This window comes from Pseudophryne corroboree, chromosome 3 (assembly GCF_028390025.1).
Source record: "Pseudophryne corroboree isolate aPseCor3 chromosome 3, aPseCor3.hap2, whole genome shotgun sequence".
Classification (NCBI taxonomy): domain Eukaryota; kingdom Metazoa; phylum Chordata; class Amphibia; order Anura; family Myobatrachidae; genus Pseudophryne; species Pseudophryne corroboree.
The window spans coordinates 749,616,939-749,634,526 of record NC_086446.1 but is presented as its reverse complement, the minus strand read 5'-3'; the positions used below and the strand labels follow the sequence as shown (position 1 = coordinate 749,634,526).

General features: G+C 46.3%; 1 protein-coding gene across 1 annotated transcript; it reads left to right on the top strand.

Moving 5' to 3' along the window:
- Positions 1-330: 330 nt before the first annotated feature.
- ANKRD2 (ankyrin repeat domain 2) lies at positions 331-16,798 on the top strand. The gene is made up of 9 exons (XM_063963772.1): positions 331-882; positions 4,637-4,744; positions 5,761-5,922; positions 7,428-7,535; positions 8,504-8,602; positions 10,296-10,394; positions 14,858-14,956; positions 15,303-15,401; positions 16,476-16,798. Exons 1-9 carry the CDS (start codon positions 808-810, stop codon positions 16,572-16,574), a joined length of 948 nt encoding a protein of 315 aa, XP_063819842.1. The 5' UTR covers positions 331-807; the 3' UTR covers positions 16,575-16,798.
- Positions 16,799-17,588: the final 790 nt, after the last annotated feature.

Sequence of the window (17,588 nt, the reverse complement as noted above, 5' to 3'; positions counted from 1 at the left end):
ACTTTTCTTTCTCCACTTTATAGGAGCTGATTGGCTGATACTTTTCTTTCTCCACTTTATAGGAGCTGATTGGCTGATAATTTTCTTTCTCCACTTTATAGGAGCTGATTGGCTGATACTTTTTCTTTTTCCACTTTATAGGAGCTGATTGGCTGATAGTTTTTCTTTCTCCACTTTATAGGAGCTGATTGGCTGATAATTTTCTTTCTCCACTTTATAGGAGCTGATTGGCTGATAGTTTTTCTTTCTCCACTTTCTCTCTCTCCAAGGTTTAGTACATCTCCCCCATAAATGGGCCAACTGTCTGCTTGTGCAGCTCGTAGAAGATAAAAGAGGTAGCTGTCACGATGCATCTAGACATGTGAACACCTTCCTAGAAATGACAAACGTCTGCGGTTCAGGACAACCAGCAAGTAACATAACAATTTATCAAGGGAGAACGTTCCTGGTAGTATCATGGCGTGAGAAGGGGGTGACATAAGGTCAGGGAAAGAGACATGACATGATGTAGGCGGATGAGCTCATGTTGAAGCCTCTCAGGTCATGTGCACGGGTCCTACACCTGTTGGTTTGGAATGGTGGGCCCTGAAACCTCTGAAAGAGATCTGGGTGGAGCTGCCTTGGCTGCTGGCTATAAATCCCTGTGAGAATTGGGACTGAGATGGATAGCTCCTCTCTCTCCACATTACACACTCATCATCCTTCCATCACCAACACAGCTCCCTGCAGCCTACGGAACTCAAATTACCCATCCGAACTTTATTCCCAGCGTCCGCCACATCCTGTTTTACAGCCACGGTTTGAAATATGGAATTGGAGATGGAAAACAAGGTGAAATGGGCCACGGAGATCATTGACCAGAAGCTGGAACTTGAGAATGAGGTGAGCGTTTTACAGCAGGAAATTATATTGTCATTTAGGGCCTGATTCAGTTACGAACAAATTTAAAATAATAATTTAAAAAAAGGAGCAAATTGCTCTTGGGGCATTGGTGCAATGAAAGGTGCAAAAGTTATGGATCTTTTTTTGCATGCAGGGAAAATAATACTGGCTGCTTTTGCATTTTGCAAACCAACACTGGGCAAATAATGGGCATCTGTATTTTTACACTGAAATGGATAATTAAACTAGGAAACAGCTGTTCCAAATTTGAACCTCTCAGCACATTTTAATGCGCATATTATTTATTTATTTATTTATTAACAGTTTCTTATATAGCGCAGCAAATTCCATTGCGCTTTACAATTTGAAATAACAATAACAAACTGGGTGATAACAGTCATAGAGGTAGGAAGGCCCTGCTCGCAAGCTTACAATCTATAGGGAAATAGGCATATGTACACAAGGAAAGGTGCTATCTATTGCATAGAATTAAAAGACATGTGAGGATATGTGTGGACTGTACAGAGTGGATGTAATTTGATAGGAAGGTTTATGAAAGTTATGTGGGCGGTTCAGGAATTTGATACGCTTGCCTAAAGAGGTGAGTTTTGAGGGAACGCTTGAAGGTTTGGAGACTAGAGGAGAGTCTTATTGTGCGTGGTAGGGCATTCCACAGAGTGGGTGCAGCCCGATGAAAGTCCTGCAGTCGTGAGTGGATATTCAATTAGCCGCAGGGTAGACTAATTATTCTTGTGCTGGCCCGATGCATTTAGCAGGGATTCAACCGTGCATACTTTTTCTTGTGGCTTCAGGAGCCGGCGAGAAAAAGGCACAATCGGGGTTCATGTGCTGGGAATACCCACTGATTCCGCAGTTTACGCAGTTTATGTGGAATCATTGAGTTTCCGCGCGGTAATCCCAGATTTTAGGCGCGGGGGGGAAAGGCTATTTAATTGAATAGCCTTTCCCCGTGCTACACGGTAACTAGTCGGCAATTAGCTGCGGAATACACCCTGCAGCTAATTGAATATGCCCCTATCGGCGGGATGTAATGGAGATCGCCGGAGGTACGCCATTCATTTCTACTGCTAAGGACTATTTTACCTGCTAGAAGGGTATTTGGGGGATTATAAAACTGACAATTATGCAGCATGATTTAACACTGGATTGGTTTTGCCTGTAAGAAAAAAAAGCAGCTTTAAATTTTGCAAAAATATTTGCACTTTTACAAACCTGTACCCTATTCTATTTCCCCCTGGGTGTCCGAACGCTTGCAAATTCTATGTAATTTACTAGCCATTGAATACAACTTCTGTGCTTTTTCCAAGCTAAAACTGGTCTCTTCTACAGGCTATTTGGTACCATACATGATTTCCAATGTATAGGTGGACCCCATAGGGTTGACATGCATTAGTTTAACAGGTACATAACGGTGACATGATCAAAAAGACGACAGGTAAAAGACAGACAGTGCTTAAGGTTGACAGATACAAAAGGTTGACATGGCAATGGTCAACACACAATGGTCGACATAAGTTTTTTTTTGGGGGGTTTGCATGTTTTTCCAACTTTTGCTTGATTTACTATCCACGTGGAATATGATTAGAAATAGTAACCTGTGGTGAACACAGTGATCCTGCAAGGGTACATGATTCCACTGATTGTGCTTAGATATTAACCATAAAATACAAAAAAAAACCTGTGTTGATTTTTTTTTTGTGTTGACCATTTTCACGTCGAACTTTTGTACCTGTCGACCTTACACTGTCTACCTTTTACCTACTTTTTGACCCTGTTGCCCTAATGTATGTCGACCATATGGGGCCGACCTAATGACTGTCTATGTAGATAGGGTGGATCTTCTACACACCCACCATGGCTCCTTCTTCTTAATCTGAATATGCAATATGAAATTTGCCATATCCGTAATTACCTCAAAGTGCCCATATCCTCTAGAGTAGTGATGGGCAACAGGTGGCCCTAACATTATAATGTCCTCCAGTTCATTTTATCTCACACTACAATGAGCAGGTCCAGGACATACCTATATATATATATGGTAGACCATATTTGCCTACTTACGAGAGACTCGCGATTTTTCAGGTAGTGTCCCGCCCGCACCCACAGAAGAAAGGCAGAAGTGGGCAGGATGAGGAGGTTATAATGGGAGTATTGGCGCTGCATGGAGGGGGCGGGGATAAATTATGTGGATTTGCATTATTTTGCCCCACTTCTTCTAGCAGATCCGTGAAACACATACTTTTGGGGGCAGGGCCTAGTGGCGTGACAGTCCCGCCCCACCCCCGAAGTTGTAATCTGTGTCTCCACTTAAAAAGTAAGCAACTATGTTGTAGACCCCCAAGGTGAAAGTTTGTAGGGGCCTGTATTTATTATTACCCAATGGCAAACAATTTATAGAACACATGTAACTGTGACAGGGAAAGCTCTGGGCCCCATAGCAGCTGCACTCCCTGCACCTATGGTAGCTACGCCCTTGTATATAACACATGTAACTGTGACAGGGAAGGTGGCCCCTCTCAGCTCTGGGCCCCATAGCAGCTGCACTCCCTGCACCGATGGTAGCTACACCATTATATATAACACATGTAACTGTTACAGGGAAGGTGGACCCTCTCAGCTCTGGGCCCCATAGCAGCTGCACTCCCTGCACCTATGGCAGCTATACTCTTGTATACAACACATGTAATTGTGACAGGGAAGGTGGCCCCTCTCAGCTCTGGGCCCCATAGCAGCTGCACTCCCTGCACCTATGGTAGCTACACCCTGTATATAACACATGTAACTGTGACAGGGAAGGTATCCGGACTCCAGATCGACAGCAAAAAGGTCGACAAACCTTAGGTCGACGCCAATTGGTCGACAAACCTTAGGTCGACATGGACAAAAGGTTGACATGGACAAAAGGTCAACAGGAACAAGGTCGACATGGAAAAAGTTCGACATGAGTTTTTCACTATTTTTTTCTTTTTTGGAACCTTTTCATACTTAATGATCCACGTGGACTACGATTGGAACGGTAATCTGTGCCGAGCGAAGCGGTAGCGGAGCGAAGGCACCATGCCCGAAGCATGGCGAGCGAAGCGAGCTATGCGAGGGGACGCGGCGCACTAATTGGGGTGCCCGGTCACTCTACGAAGAAAACAAAAAAACACAAAAAAAAACCTCATGTCGACCTTTTTCCATGTCGACATTTTGTCCACGTCGACCTTTTGTCCATGTCGTCATAAGGTGTGTCGACCAATTGGCGTCGACCTAAGGTTTGTCGACCTTTTTGCTGTCGATCCTGAGTCCCAGACCCGACAGGGAAGGTGGCCCCTCTCAGCTCTGGGCTCCATAGTAGCTGCACTCCCTTCACCTATGGTAGCAACACCGCTGTATATAACACGTGTAACTGTGACAGGGAAGTTGGCCCCTCTCAGATCTGGGCCCCATAGCAGATGCACTCCCTGCACCTATGGTAGCTACTCCCTTGCTTGCCAGTACCATACTTGTCCTGTTTATATATGCGATTGGTAAGTTGCACGTGTTGTAACCCCAAATATCCGATGCAGCAGAGTTTGTGCCACCTTACAACAAAACGATGATGACTACAATCTTCTGTCCATATTCTGGCAAGTTTACATTTAGCTTAGTATGGTATCACAGATTATCACCGGAAGAATATAATAGGGAATAGAAGGGGTTGTACAACAGCTACTCACATTTTTACATGTCTGAAATGATTTTAATTCAGATGATGAAACCTCGTTTTCGGAAGATTGGCGTGATTGACATGGAGTGCAATGGATTCATTGAGGAGAACGTCAAGACCCCACTCAATCGAAGTATTGCCAATTTGAAGGTAATCATTTTAAAATCAATACATTTCTGTAGCTGTTATGCGTGAACGTGCTAATCCGCTGCAGTTTTATTGGCTACAGATTTAGTCATCGTCTCTGCTGCAATTTAAAATATTGAGAACTAAAGCTGGACTTACAATAAACAATAATTGTCAAAATCCCCCAATGAAATGACCGTTCTGGAACAGTGATCATTATTGTATGGGCCTGAGCGTTGATCGTTCATAGCCTGAAAATGGCTGACAAACTACCTCGATCTGTTTGGTTGGCTATCAAACCTGTCCGATCCGCCAGACTGCCGTTCACCCGACTCCAGGCTGTGAATGGAGATCGCGTCCATACATATTGCAGCTAAAATTATTGCGCCACGCATTATATTTAACTTAGGCATCTTCAACTAAATGGAATTTCTTTACTGACAGTGTACGCACTAATTGCTAATCCTTTGAGAGATGAGCAACGCCAGTGAGAGTCGAACTGGCCCACTGGTATACAGGGGAAATTCCCAGTGGGCCCCACTGCCGAGGGCCCCACCCCCTCCTCTAGGGGCCAGTAATTTGGTGGAGCAGGATCATGGATGAACTTGGGTGCCTGGTTTGTTTCTATGGAAAATTAGCCCTCCTGCCAGTCAAAGAGGTAGTCCTGACACATTCCTGCGTCCCTCCTACTAATGGTTGGCTAGCCTCTGTGGTGGCTGACCACACCCCCTCTGGTGGCTGACCACACCCCTTAAGCTTGGGCTCCTACCACTGCATTCCATTACTATGAATTGAATCCCCCCCTATAGGATGCATTTTCAGCCCAGATACAGTAAATGACTGTACTCGCTTTGTGTCCAAATACAGAAACCAGCATTTAAAACACCCATAAAATAGCCGGTATAGAAATATTTCCAAATCCCTTTCTGTATTATGTTCCTCCCAGTGTTCCCGCACTTGTACTGCTTGTCAGATGTGCACATACACAGAGTAAGCACCACCTGCATATTCACTCTCACAGGTAGTATATAACTCCGCAGGGTGATGAGCGGGTGAGGAAGACGTCGGTGGACTTGCGGAAGGAAATTGTGGATGTTGGTGGGATCCAGAACCTCATAGAAATACGCAAGAGGAGACAGGAGCGCAAGAAAAGGATGTCACAAGTGGCAGCGCCACCGCCGGAACCAGAACCAGAGGAGATTGTAAGTAAGAACGGTCCAATGCTTAATAGGTGACAGGAGAGCGTTCCACGCTGTAGTTATACAGTAGGAGGGATTATATACATCTACTTATTCATCTCAACAGATACGAAGAATACTGATATTTATAGTTAAAGCAATCTATAGAGCTGTAGAGATTACAATCTAATAAGATACTTGGATAGAGTTAGATGATGGGCATAGTACAGCAGCCAAGCCGTCCTTATTCTATCTCCCCCTATACACATATAACAGGGAATAGACACAGCACTATTCAATGGACTGTTGCTGAGCTGGACAGACACCAATTTGTATAGCGTAAAATACGCAATTTCATCCTGCGTAAGTCCAGGATACAGTCCGCACACATATCCAGATACTCATACTTGCTTGCAACTACAGAGATGAATGTAGGATGAGATCACAACCCACGATTTGCGTGCTATATCATTATTCTGGCGAGATAACCACTTGGTTTAAAGTGGCTTTCTTGCTGGAAAAGTTTTATCACCCGCCGAATATGAAGGGGGGGTGGGGGTAATTCAGAGTTGATCATATCAGAAAATTTGTTAGCAGATGGGCAAAACCATGTGCACTGCAGGGGGGGGGGCAGATACAGGGTCGGACTGGCCCACAGGGATATAGGGTAAACCACCGGTGGGCCCCACTGCCTAGGGGCCCACTCCTTCCTCTAGTGATCAGGTTCCAGACTGTGCACTTGTATTATACATGGTAGATATGTTGCATTACACTGCACAGGTCTATTGTGTATTTCAAGCCTCTGTTGAGGTTGGCCACACCCCCTTTGTAGGCTGACCACACCCCTAAGTATGGACCCCTATCACTGCATTCCCCAGGTGGGCCCTTCATGACCCAGTCCAACACTGGGCAGATATAACATGTGCAGAGAGAGTTAGATTTGGGTGGGTTATTTTGTTTCTGTGCAGGGTAAATACTGGCTGCTTTATTTTTACACTGCATTTATATTTCAGTTTGAATACACCCCACCCAAATCTAACTCTCGCTGCACATGTTATATCTGCCCACCCCTGCAGTGCACATGGTTTTGCCCAACTGCTGACAAATTTGCTGCTACGATCAACTCTGAATTACCCCCATTATGTTTGGGCCAATGTCATTGAAATTGGTGGTCTTCAGTATGCCGAATGTCGGGATCCCGGCGCACAGTATACCAGCGCCGGGATCCCGACACCCGTCATACCGACAGCTATTCTCCCTCGTGGGGGTCCACAACCCCCCTGGAGGGAGAATAAATAGTGTGGCGAGCGTAGCGCACCACCGTGCCCGCAGCGAGCCCGCAAGGGGCTCCTTTGCTCTCGCCACACTGTCGGTATGCCGGCGGTCGTGCTCCCGGCGCCGGTATGCTGGTCGCCGGGAGCCCGGCCGCCGGCATACCATACTGCACCCCATTGAAATAACGCAACAGTTTGCACAATGGTGATTTCCGTTCACTCAAATAATCAACGGATATGGTTTCTGCTTCGTAGACCGGCCCGATCAATCCAGATGTGTACCTGAAGGCCGCTGTAGAAGGCAAGATGAATATAATCGAGAAGTTCTTGGAGGATGGAGGTTCTCCAGACACTTGTGATGAGGTGGGTGCGTCTAAAAAAAGAATGTAAGGGAAAAGGCTGCCAGGCTCGGCCACACTGTCTGGGGATTTTGGGTATTAGGTCACTACATTACTTGGCCCACTTGCGGCATTCCACTCTTTAACTTGAGACGGAGCTGTGGATATGTTTCTGTGTTAAATTATGTCATTATGTTCGGGATTATCAGTCTAATGCCCTGGCCACGCGGATGAAACCTGCGAGGGCTGCACATACCCACCAGACGGACATGTGAGATCTCGGCAATCATTAATTTATTAGCTTATAAATAGAAACCTTGAGGGCCCTGGGATAGACGGTTGTAACTTAATTAAATTACATGTGAGATCTTCAGGTTTAGAAGTGGGGGGGGGGGGGATTACAGACCGAGGATTCACAAGCGACAAGTGTTGTATAGTGCTGGACTGTAGTGATAAGGCCGAAACACAGGACACCATACCATATTTAGCTGAAACATCTGTTTATCCCAAGAGTTTAAGGATTCTCAAGTGAAAGAATAGATGTATATATAAAAAAAAAAAAAAAATGTAAGTTAAACTTTCCTCCCAAATATAAAGCAAAGCGAGAAACTGAAACAAATACACCCGCTTAAATTCAATTGAAAGGGGTATCTATTTGCATGCAAGGCAAAGGCGGATTCCTGATCTGACTTATTTATATATAATATTGCAGCCGCGGAAGCCTGTTTTACAGATCTGGCCAAGTTGCGTCCAACTATGAGGGGCATACGCAGAAATGCTTGCGCTGTATGCAAAAACTCGCCATGTGCGCCAGGCAAGAGACATCCGTGCGACTCAAGATGACATCTTTGAGGCATCTTTGAGGCATGAATAATATACCTCAGTGATGAGTGACATAGGAAATTGATTGAGGTTAATTGCCTAATTAACGTTTTGTGCCTGCATGATATGGGGGTGACACTGTATAATATTAGGGTTTATAATTTGTTGCAGTTCAAGAGAACAGCTCTGCACAGGGCGGCCATGGAAGGTCACATAGAAATCGTCCAGAAACTCATAGACAGTGGCTCCTCCGTCAACTTCAGAGACCGGGTAAGGCTTTAGGATCACTCAGTAATAACAAGGCAGACACAGATATCTGAGGCAGCTGAAGAAACAGCAGAAACGTTGGCATCTCTGAGGCTCTATATGCATTGGGGCTCATGCCGAACTGGCTGCAGAATCTACGTCATTTCTGAGTGTAGAAGTGGCGCACAAAAATTAATTAACAATATTAGCCTCTGCGTCTGGTTTTCGCCAGGCACACATCCCAGACACTTACATGCTACTTGTTGGAAACCATTTTTTTTTTTGGGTGTGCAAAAACGCATTTGATATTAGAGATCAATTAAGCTACTAAAACTTTTTAAAAACCGACAGACGCATGCAAAGAAAAAGCAAAAATGTAAAAGCACATTTACAAAATGCATAATCTATGCCTCAGCAGCACCAATCAGAGTGGTAGCGGAGCATTTGCAAACAGCCAATTACAAGTGGTTTGCTGCTGAAGGCGCCCATCATTGTCCACTACCAGGGATCGACAGTGCTGTATCAGGCACCATGCAGTACCTGGGACTCAGCATAAGCATCTAAGCCCGCCCCCGACTCCTGTGAAACTAGCCAATGGGAGTCTAGGGACAGGCTTTAGAAGGAGTGTGTGAAGCCTTATGCTGAGTCCCGGATGCCGCATGGCGTCTGATACAGTATCTGTTCTCCAGGTCGACACCCATTAGGTTGACGCATATTGGTCGGCAGTGACTAGGTCGACACCAGAAATAGGTCGACATGGCAATTAGGTCGACATGAGTTTTTCACTTGTTTTTTAATTTTTGGAACTTTTTCATACTTAACGATCCAGTTGGACTACGATTGGAGAATAGAAATCTGAGCCGAGCGCAGCGGTATCGGAGCGCGGCACCTTGCCTGAAGGAGCCATGCGAGGGGACACGGTGCAGTAATTGGGGTTCCCGGTCACTTTACGAAGAAAACAACATCAAAATAACATAAAAAACTCATGTTGACCTTTTTCCATGTTGACCGTCTTCATGTCAACCTAATGGGCGTGTTGACCTAGTCACTGTCAACCAATAGGCATTGACCTAATGTCTGTCGACCTAGACACTGTTGACCCTAAGTCCCATACCCGCCTGATACACACAGCACTGCCAATCCCCAGGGGAACCAGCCAGCACATATATTACAGGGTGTAGTATGGCTGACGGGATCCCTGCGGGGAGGGGCGAGTGCGGAAAAGCCCCTTGTGGGCTCGCTGCGCTCGCCACGCTGCGGGCTCGGTGGCGACCTGCGATCACCACGGGTTCTATTCCCACTCTATGGGTGTTGTGGACACCCATGAGTGGAAATAGTCCCTGTTGGTTGGCATGCCGACCACCGGGATAGTAAGGGGGGAGGTCATGTGACCGTCGGTGTCCCGACTGCCGGTCACATGAATACCACCCATATTACATACATAATAACATGTATGTTTATATATGTGCTAATCAGTACCCCCCTGCACTGTATGGTGGCACTGCACTTGCCTCATATATAATTACCTAACTGCCAAAATGTCTTTTATCCAATCCACTCTTGCATTCTAGACCTACGACATGTACTCATCCATTGTACATTCTTACTCGAGTATTTAATTTGAAATATTTACTACCTATAATCCAATGAAGCCTTAATTAGTGCTGAAAATGAGGATCGCTACTATGCTTACTGTATTTTCATTCTCTCCGTACAGCTGGACAGCACGGCCATTCACTGGGCCTGCCGCGGGGGCAAGCTGGACGTCATACAACTTCTGCAGCAAAATGGGGGCGATATCAATCTGAAAGACAAGGTAACAGTTACAGATTTATCACCAAAGACATAATTATCTTAGTAGCCGTGGTGGCAGCTGCTAAAAGGGCTTATGGCTGGGAGTGGGGGCTTCCATGTCAAAATCCCAAGCATCTATGTGTTCTTCTAGGTGATACATAGGGCACAACTGCCCACTCCTACAATTTGTGAGTAATTAACGGGTGTAGACTAGAATGACAGTGAAGTGGGCAGTCCAGGTATTCGGTGATGTGAATGGGTGTAAACACAGGGCCAGATTAAGGCTTGGGGGTGCCCGTGGCACTTAAGACAGGGGGGCCCCGGTGGAAGGTAAGGGTTGGATATTAGATTGTGCACACCCCCCTACATGTCCCACTCTAGGAGGGACAACATGCTCTCTACCTGGACTTCCCACTTAATATATGTTTGGCGTCACCTGTGTTGAACTATTTAATTGATAAGAAAGGGGTTTCAACATAGGTAATTGCAATCATAAATTAAGAAGGGAGTCCAGGTAGAGAGCATGTTGTCCCTCCTGGAATGGGTAGTGTTGGGAGGTATGGATTGTGTATATTAAATTTAAACCAATGGTGTATATTGTTTTAAACTAATAGTTTAATAATGGCCTAGTACTGTTTATAGCTCCACCTAATTGAAAGACAACTATTTTATAAACTTTGCTTGTAGTGGAACAAAGACAACTTAAACAACCTTAAAATACACATAGAAAAATAAAATAATTTATCTTGCCACATGCAATAATAGCAACAGCCTCTATTCTACTTACACACTGGGACAGGACTCAGTAAGACTCTTTGTGTGTGTCTCTATCTCTAGACTGAAATGGTTTAGTTGCATAACAGTTTACACAAGACTTAGACACCCAGGCGGGGAGGAAGAGAAGCTGGGATCCATGTGTCACTTACAGCTCTTTCCACCCTCCTATCTCTCCTCTGGTCAGAAAGCTCTGTCGGTAGCTCATGAAACATGATATTCCTGTGTCTCTGCCTGCACTGCATACTGTCCTGCTCACATTCTGGCTGCTGGTTCTGCTGCTGCTTAAGAGGGAAAGCTAGTGATTTCAGTGTGCTCCGGCCGGGGGGGGGGGACCCGACAAAGGGGGGCCCGGGGTAAAGTGTGCCCTGTATCCCCCCCTCAATCTGGCTATGGGTAAACGACATCATGGTAAACCCACTATCTGCTGCAGCATTACACACTGGGGGGCATTCCAGGATGGCAAAATTCATGTCACAATGTCCTCCCACTTCTCCCTCAACGATCTCCTGCAGGGCACCAGTAAAAAAGATTGGCAAGTGTAACATGTGGGCCCACACAATATTTTATAATAGGATCAGAATTGTCTACAACACAGGTTCTATAACTTTGTCCTCAGGACCCCAAACAGTTCACGTTTTCCAGGTCTCCTCACAGAATTGCACGTGACATAATTAGCTCCACCTGTGGATCTTTTAAAATGTATCAGTGAGTAATGAGTACACCTGTGCTCCTGCTAGGAGATCTGGAAAACATGAACTGTGTGGGGTCCTGAGGACCACTGGTGTACAGCAATTACACTCCTGAGTATTACTCGTGTATGTTTCACATATGCCATTCAATTGCAGCACAGCACATGTGCCATATTCGTAAGAAAGGTGTCTGAACGTGCAAGGATAGAGACATTGGCCCTCATTCCGAGTTGTTCGCTCGCTAGCTGCTTTTAGCAGCAGTGCAAACGCTAGGCCGCCGCCTACTGGGAGTGAATCTTAGCTTAGCAGAAATGCGAACGAAAGATTAGCAGATTTGCGAATAGACACTTCTTAGCAGTTTCTGAGTAGCTCCACACTTACTCGGCATCTGCGATCAGTTCAGTCAGTGTCGTTCCTGGTTTGACGTCACAAACACACCCAGCGTTCGCCCAGACACTCCTCCGTTTCTCCAGCCACTCCCGCGTTTTTCCCAGAAACGGTAGCGTTTTTTCGCACACTCCCATAAAACGGCCAGTTTCCACCCAGAAACACCCACTTCCTGTCAATCACATTACGATCACCAGAACGAAGAAAAAACCTCGTAATGCCGTGAGTAAAATACCTAACTGCATAGCAAATTTACTTGGCGCAGTCGCACTGCGGACATTGCGCATGCGCATTAGCGACTAATCGCTCAGTTGCGACAAAAAAATAACGAGCGAACAACTCTGAATGACCCCCATTGGCCCTCATTCCGAGTTGTTCGCTCGCTAGCTGCTTTTAGCAGCCGTGCAAATGCTAAGCCGCCGCCCTCTGGGAGTGCATCTTAGCTTAGCAGAAGTGCGAACGAAAAGATCGCTGCGCTGCTACAAAAAAAGATTGTGCAGTTTCAGAGCAGCTCCAGACCTACTCCACCTTGCGATCACTTCAGACTGTTTCGTTCCTGTTTTTACGTCACAAACACACCCTGCGTTCGGCCAGCCACTCCCCCGTTACCCCAGCCACGCCTGAATTTTTAACTGGCACGCCTGCGTTTTTCCACACACTCCCTGAAAACGCTCAGTTACCACCCAGAAACACCCACTTCCTGTCAATCACTCAACGATCAGCAGTGCGACTGAAAAGTGTCGCTAGACCTTGTGTGAAACTGCATCGGCTTTTGTGAAAGTACGTCGCGCGTGCGCATTGCGCACCATACGCATGCGCAGAAATGCAGATTTTTAGCCTGATCGCTGCGCTGCAAACAACGGCAGCTAGCAATCAACTCGGAATGACCCCCATTCTCTTTTAGCACCTGTGCACGCTGTAATAAATATTAGTGCATCCTTATGCCCCAACATCGGTTGCACCATGGAACCTACTATGTGAACACCGGCATTCGTGCGACTCAGAATCATGCCACTATTGTCTGTCTCTCCTTTATAAAGAGAAAATAACATCCAGCTATGGTTGTTTTATTTTGCTAGAAATGATTATGGCAACAGATGGTCTTTTGCAGGAACATGCATTTATAACTATTGGAGAGAATGGCGACTATTGGTCTAGTAGGGTAAAAGAAAATATTATCCAGTGCAAGAGTGACCCAATACCTGAATGGTGATGTAATGACAGAACTCTCTTTGCATCACTGGGAAATTACTGCCCGATTGCTTCGTTGGGTATACGTTGACGGCGGCTGGGATCCCGGCGGTTAGCATACCAACGTCAGGATCCCGGCCGCAAGAATGCCGGCAGAGGGGCGAGCGCAATGACGCCCCTTGCGGGCTCGGTGGATCACTGCACTCACCACAGGTTCTATTCCCACTCTATGGGTGTCGTGGACACCCACGAGCGGGAATAGCCCCTGTTAGCCGGGATTCCGTCTGGTGGCCAACAGAGTGTTCGGGATTCCGGCGTCTGTATGCTGACCGCTGGGATCCTGGGCGCCTGCAACGTAACGGCATCCCGATTGCTTTCCATGGATTTCTCTTAGTATACCCTTAACACATACTTGCCTACTCTCCCGGAATGGCCGGGAGGCTCCCGAAAATCGGGTGACCCTCCCGGCCCCCCAGAAGAGCAGGCAAGTCTTCTGATTTCAGGGGTCCCCTCTGCCCGGCCGCCCACTTAGCGAGTACAGTGGGCGGTCCGGGCAGGCGATGACGTGAATCTTGTTGAATCGCGTCATCATAGCCACGCCCCCTGCGGTATAATGCCGGTAATAGCGGCATTACACAGCGGGGGGCATGGCTTACGCGATCCCGCAGCCATGCCCCCATCCCGCCTCCGCCACGCCCCGTCCCGCCTCCCTCAGCACTTTACGTCACTGCCCGCCCCCCTGCTAAGCCGACCTGGCTGCTCTCTCCCGGAGAGAGCAGCCTAAAAGTCGGCAAGTATGCCTTAACAACACACTTACTGACTGGATAGTCTGGGATGAGACTAGTTGAGGGATCATCTTTAAAGGTTCGCGGTCACCTATTGATGGTGGAAACAGCCACTCTGTGTGCTGAACCGAAACACAGCCTATTAATAAACTGGTAACATCATGGAGGCACAAGGCATAAAGTAACTCATACCTCAGTGAAGACGCTACTTCTGCAGATTGCATTCTCCTGAATACTGTATCAGACCATAAAATTGGCTGCTTCCACTGAGAGCGATTGGTACAGTGTAAAATGTCCTGGCAATTCTATATACCTGGGATAATGTATATTATTCTTTTACCTCAAACCACAATTATTAGCGGAATATTTTGCTTACTGAGGGGGTCATTTACTAAGCAGTGATAAGAGCGGAGAAGTGAGCCAGTGGAAAAGTTGCCCCATCAACCAATCAGCAGCTCTGTATCATTGTATAGTATGCAAATGATAGATGTTACTTCAGTGCTGATTGGTTGCCATGGGCAACTTCTCCACTGGCTCACTTCTCCGCTCTTATCACTGCTTTGTAAATGTCCCCCTTAATCTCATAAGAATGATTATTGATTTGAAGTGTTCTATCATGAATAAGGGAGCCTGAGTTTTTCTGGTTCTGTTTCCAGGTCCTTAGCACCCCGCTACACGTTGCCACACGTACTGGGCAAGCTGATATTGTGGAACATCTGATTGCCACAGGGGTGGATATAAACTCCAAGGACAGGGTAAGTAGTCCATTATGTTTATACTGTTGTGACAGCCAGAGCAAGATATTCATTACCGCCCAAGTGACTAAATTCCACAATAACCCAGGCTTTTTTTGCCTATGTATAAAATGACGCATAGTTGATACTCTTAGGAAAGGGAATCACACATTAAAATACAAAAGTTTATCTATTCCCTATATTTATGAACTAATGGCAGTGTTTCCATCCATTCCTAGCTGTAGGAAATCCTGGAATTATTGGCTTGTATTTATTAGCAGTAGTTACGTAATAGGGTGGCGCTATAAAGCATAATAATTAGCAGCGTCCATACTGGGTATAAGACCAATAGCTTTTCTTGTTGCAGGAAGGAGACACGGCGCTGCATGATGCGGTCAGGCTGAACCGGTACAAAGTTATCAAAATGCTGATAATACACGGAGCCAACATGATGGCGAAAAACGGAGTACGTATCTTTTACAGCTACAACATTATTACAGAAGGAAAGACCACAATATACGGCCTACTCTAGACAAGGGGTAGGTAACATGCGGCACTCTAGCTACTGGGGAACCATACATCCCAGCATGCCCTGCTACAGTTTTAGCACTCCCTAACAGCAAAACTGTGGCAGGACATGCAGGGATGAGTAGTTTCACAGGAGCTGGAGTGGGGCACGTTGCTTTAAACAAACTAAAGCGATCTGTTTATCAAAAAAACGCTACACAGAACACGAGAACACCCCCCGAGGTAAGAAGAAAAAAAAAATCATACACAACGGAGGGAAGGGTTCTCTACTGTAAGAGCAGTAAGGATTTGGAATTCTTTACCAGAGAAGGTAGTAATGGTGGACTCACTAAATAAGTTTAAAAATGGTTTAGATAAATTCCTAACTGATAGAAATATCCAAGGTTACAGCATCTAAATGATACAATACAGGTTGAACTCGATGGACATTTTGTCTTTTTTTCAACCTCACCAATTATGTAACTATGCATGTTGGAAACTAGTGTATTATAGTTAACGAGGTATTCATCTGGCTTGCACTTATTATCAGAAGGAATTAGCACTACCTATAGTACATAACATATGTTGCATTCATTGAGGTGGTTGTACAAATATATTTCTGTCAAATGAGGAAATCCATTTGTATCCTGAGCAACTGACACCAGTTGTGATACTGGTGCCTCGATATGCCGGCTGTCGGGATCCCGGCGCTGACCATACCGGCGCCGGATTCCCGACAGCCGGCATACCGACAACTATTCTCCCCCTTGGGGTGTCCACGACACCCCTGGAGGGAGAATAAATAGCGCACCACTGTGTCCACAGCGTGGCGAACGCAGCGAGCCCGCAAGGGGCTCTTCGGCGCTCACCCCACTGCACCGACATACCGTAGTAGACCCCTTGGTGTCAGTATATAAATCAACTTTGCCCATGAGAGTTAGGGGCTGTCTTGCATGTTGTACATGTACAGTACATGTCATTGGTCCATCATTGATAAAACCATGTCGCTAACTGGTTACACATTCTTCCATAGGATGGTAAGACCCCTACAGAACTTGTGCAGCAATGGCAGGCAGACACCCGGGAAGCGCTGGTGAAACGGACAAACCACGGCTCAGAGAAGCAGGTGTAATGTGGAGCCCAGTCGTCTACTGTGTTATTTATTGCTGCAATGCAGATGGTAGGGGCAGTCTGCATGTGATTAGCAAGTGCTTCAGAAAATTATTTTTTTAATGCAGATTGTTTGATATAGTGTATTTATGTACAGCCATTTATTTCCTTGTTATATTGTATGATTACTGTAAAAACCTTGCTGCTTAGCATAATAAAGACAAAATGTGTATCTTGTGACCAGAAGTACAAGTTTTTTTTTTGTGTTTCATTCAGACAGACACATTCAAGGTATAGTGTACTCACTACTTTACATTGTACAACCCCCATCCCCTCTCACCTCTGCTCCCTCTCCCCCAGCACCTGCCTCCAACTTGCCCACCTCTTCCCCAGCACCTGCCTCCAACTTGCCTCCCTCTCCCCCAACACCTGCCTCCAACTTGCCCACCTCTTCCCCAGCACCTGCCTCCAACTTGCCCACCTCTTCCCAGGTGACTTCAACGGCCAGTCAGAGGCCAGCCGGCCCTACTTAAGGACTCTAAGGTGCACCGGTTAGTGGCCAGTGCAAAGTTGTATCTTTAGACACCATTATGGTTTCCTGCATCCTGTAATTGTCTCAGCAAGTTCTGCTTAGCTCTGCTTCCAATCTATCCAGTACTATCCTGGTCCAGTGCCAAGCTCACAGCAGTCCCAGCTTTCCGATTCCACCCTGGCCCAGTGCCCGGCTCACAGCCGTCCCCGCTATCTGGTTCCATCCCAGTCCAGTGCCCGTCTCATAGCCGTCCCCACCTATCTAGTTGCATGCTATCCCAGTGCCTGTCTCACAGCTGTTCCAGTTATTCGGTTCCATCCTGGTCCTGTCCTCAGCTATCGTTGTTCCAGTTATCCAGTGCAGTCCGATCCAGTCCTCAGCTATTGCTGTTCCAGTTATCCGGACCAGTCCGATCCAGTCCTCTGCTATCGCTGTTCCAGTTATCTGGAGCAGTCCAGTCCTCAGCTATCGCTGATCCAGTTATCTGGAGCAGTCCAGTCCTCA

Excerpts from the sequence above, each read along its gene's own strand:
- ANKRD2 (XM_063963772.1), top strand. The coding sequence starts at position 808 with ATGGAATTGGAGATGGAAAACAAGGTGAAATGGGCCACGGAGATCATT. Across the intron at positions 4,745-5,760 it reads GAAGTATTGCCAATTTGAAG|GGTGATGAGCGGGTGAGGAA; the intron begins GTAATCATTTTA and ends ATAACTCCGCAG. Across the intron at positions 5,923-7,427 it reads AACCAGAACCAGAGGAGATT|ACCGGCCCGATCAATCCAGA; the intron begins GTAAGTAAGAAC and ends TCTGCTTCGTAG.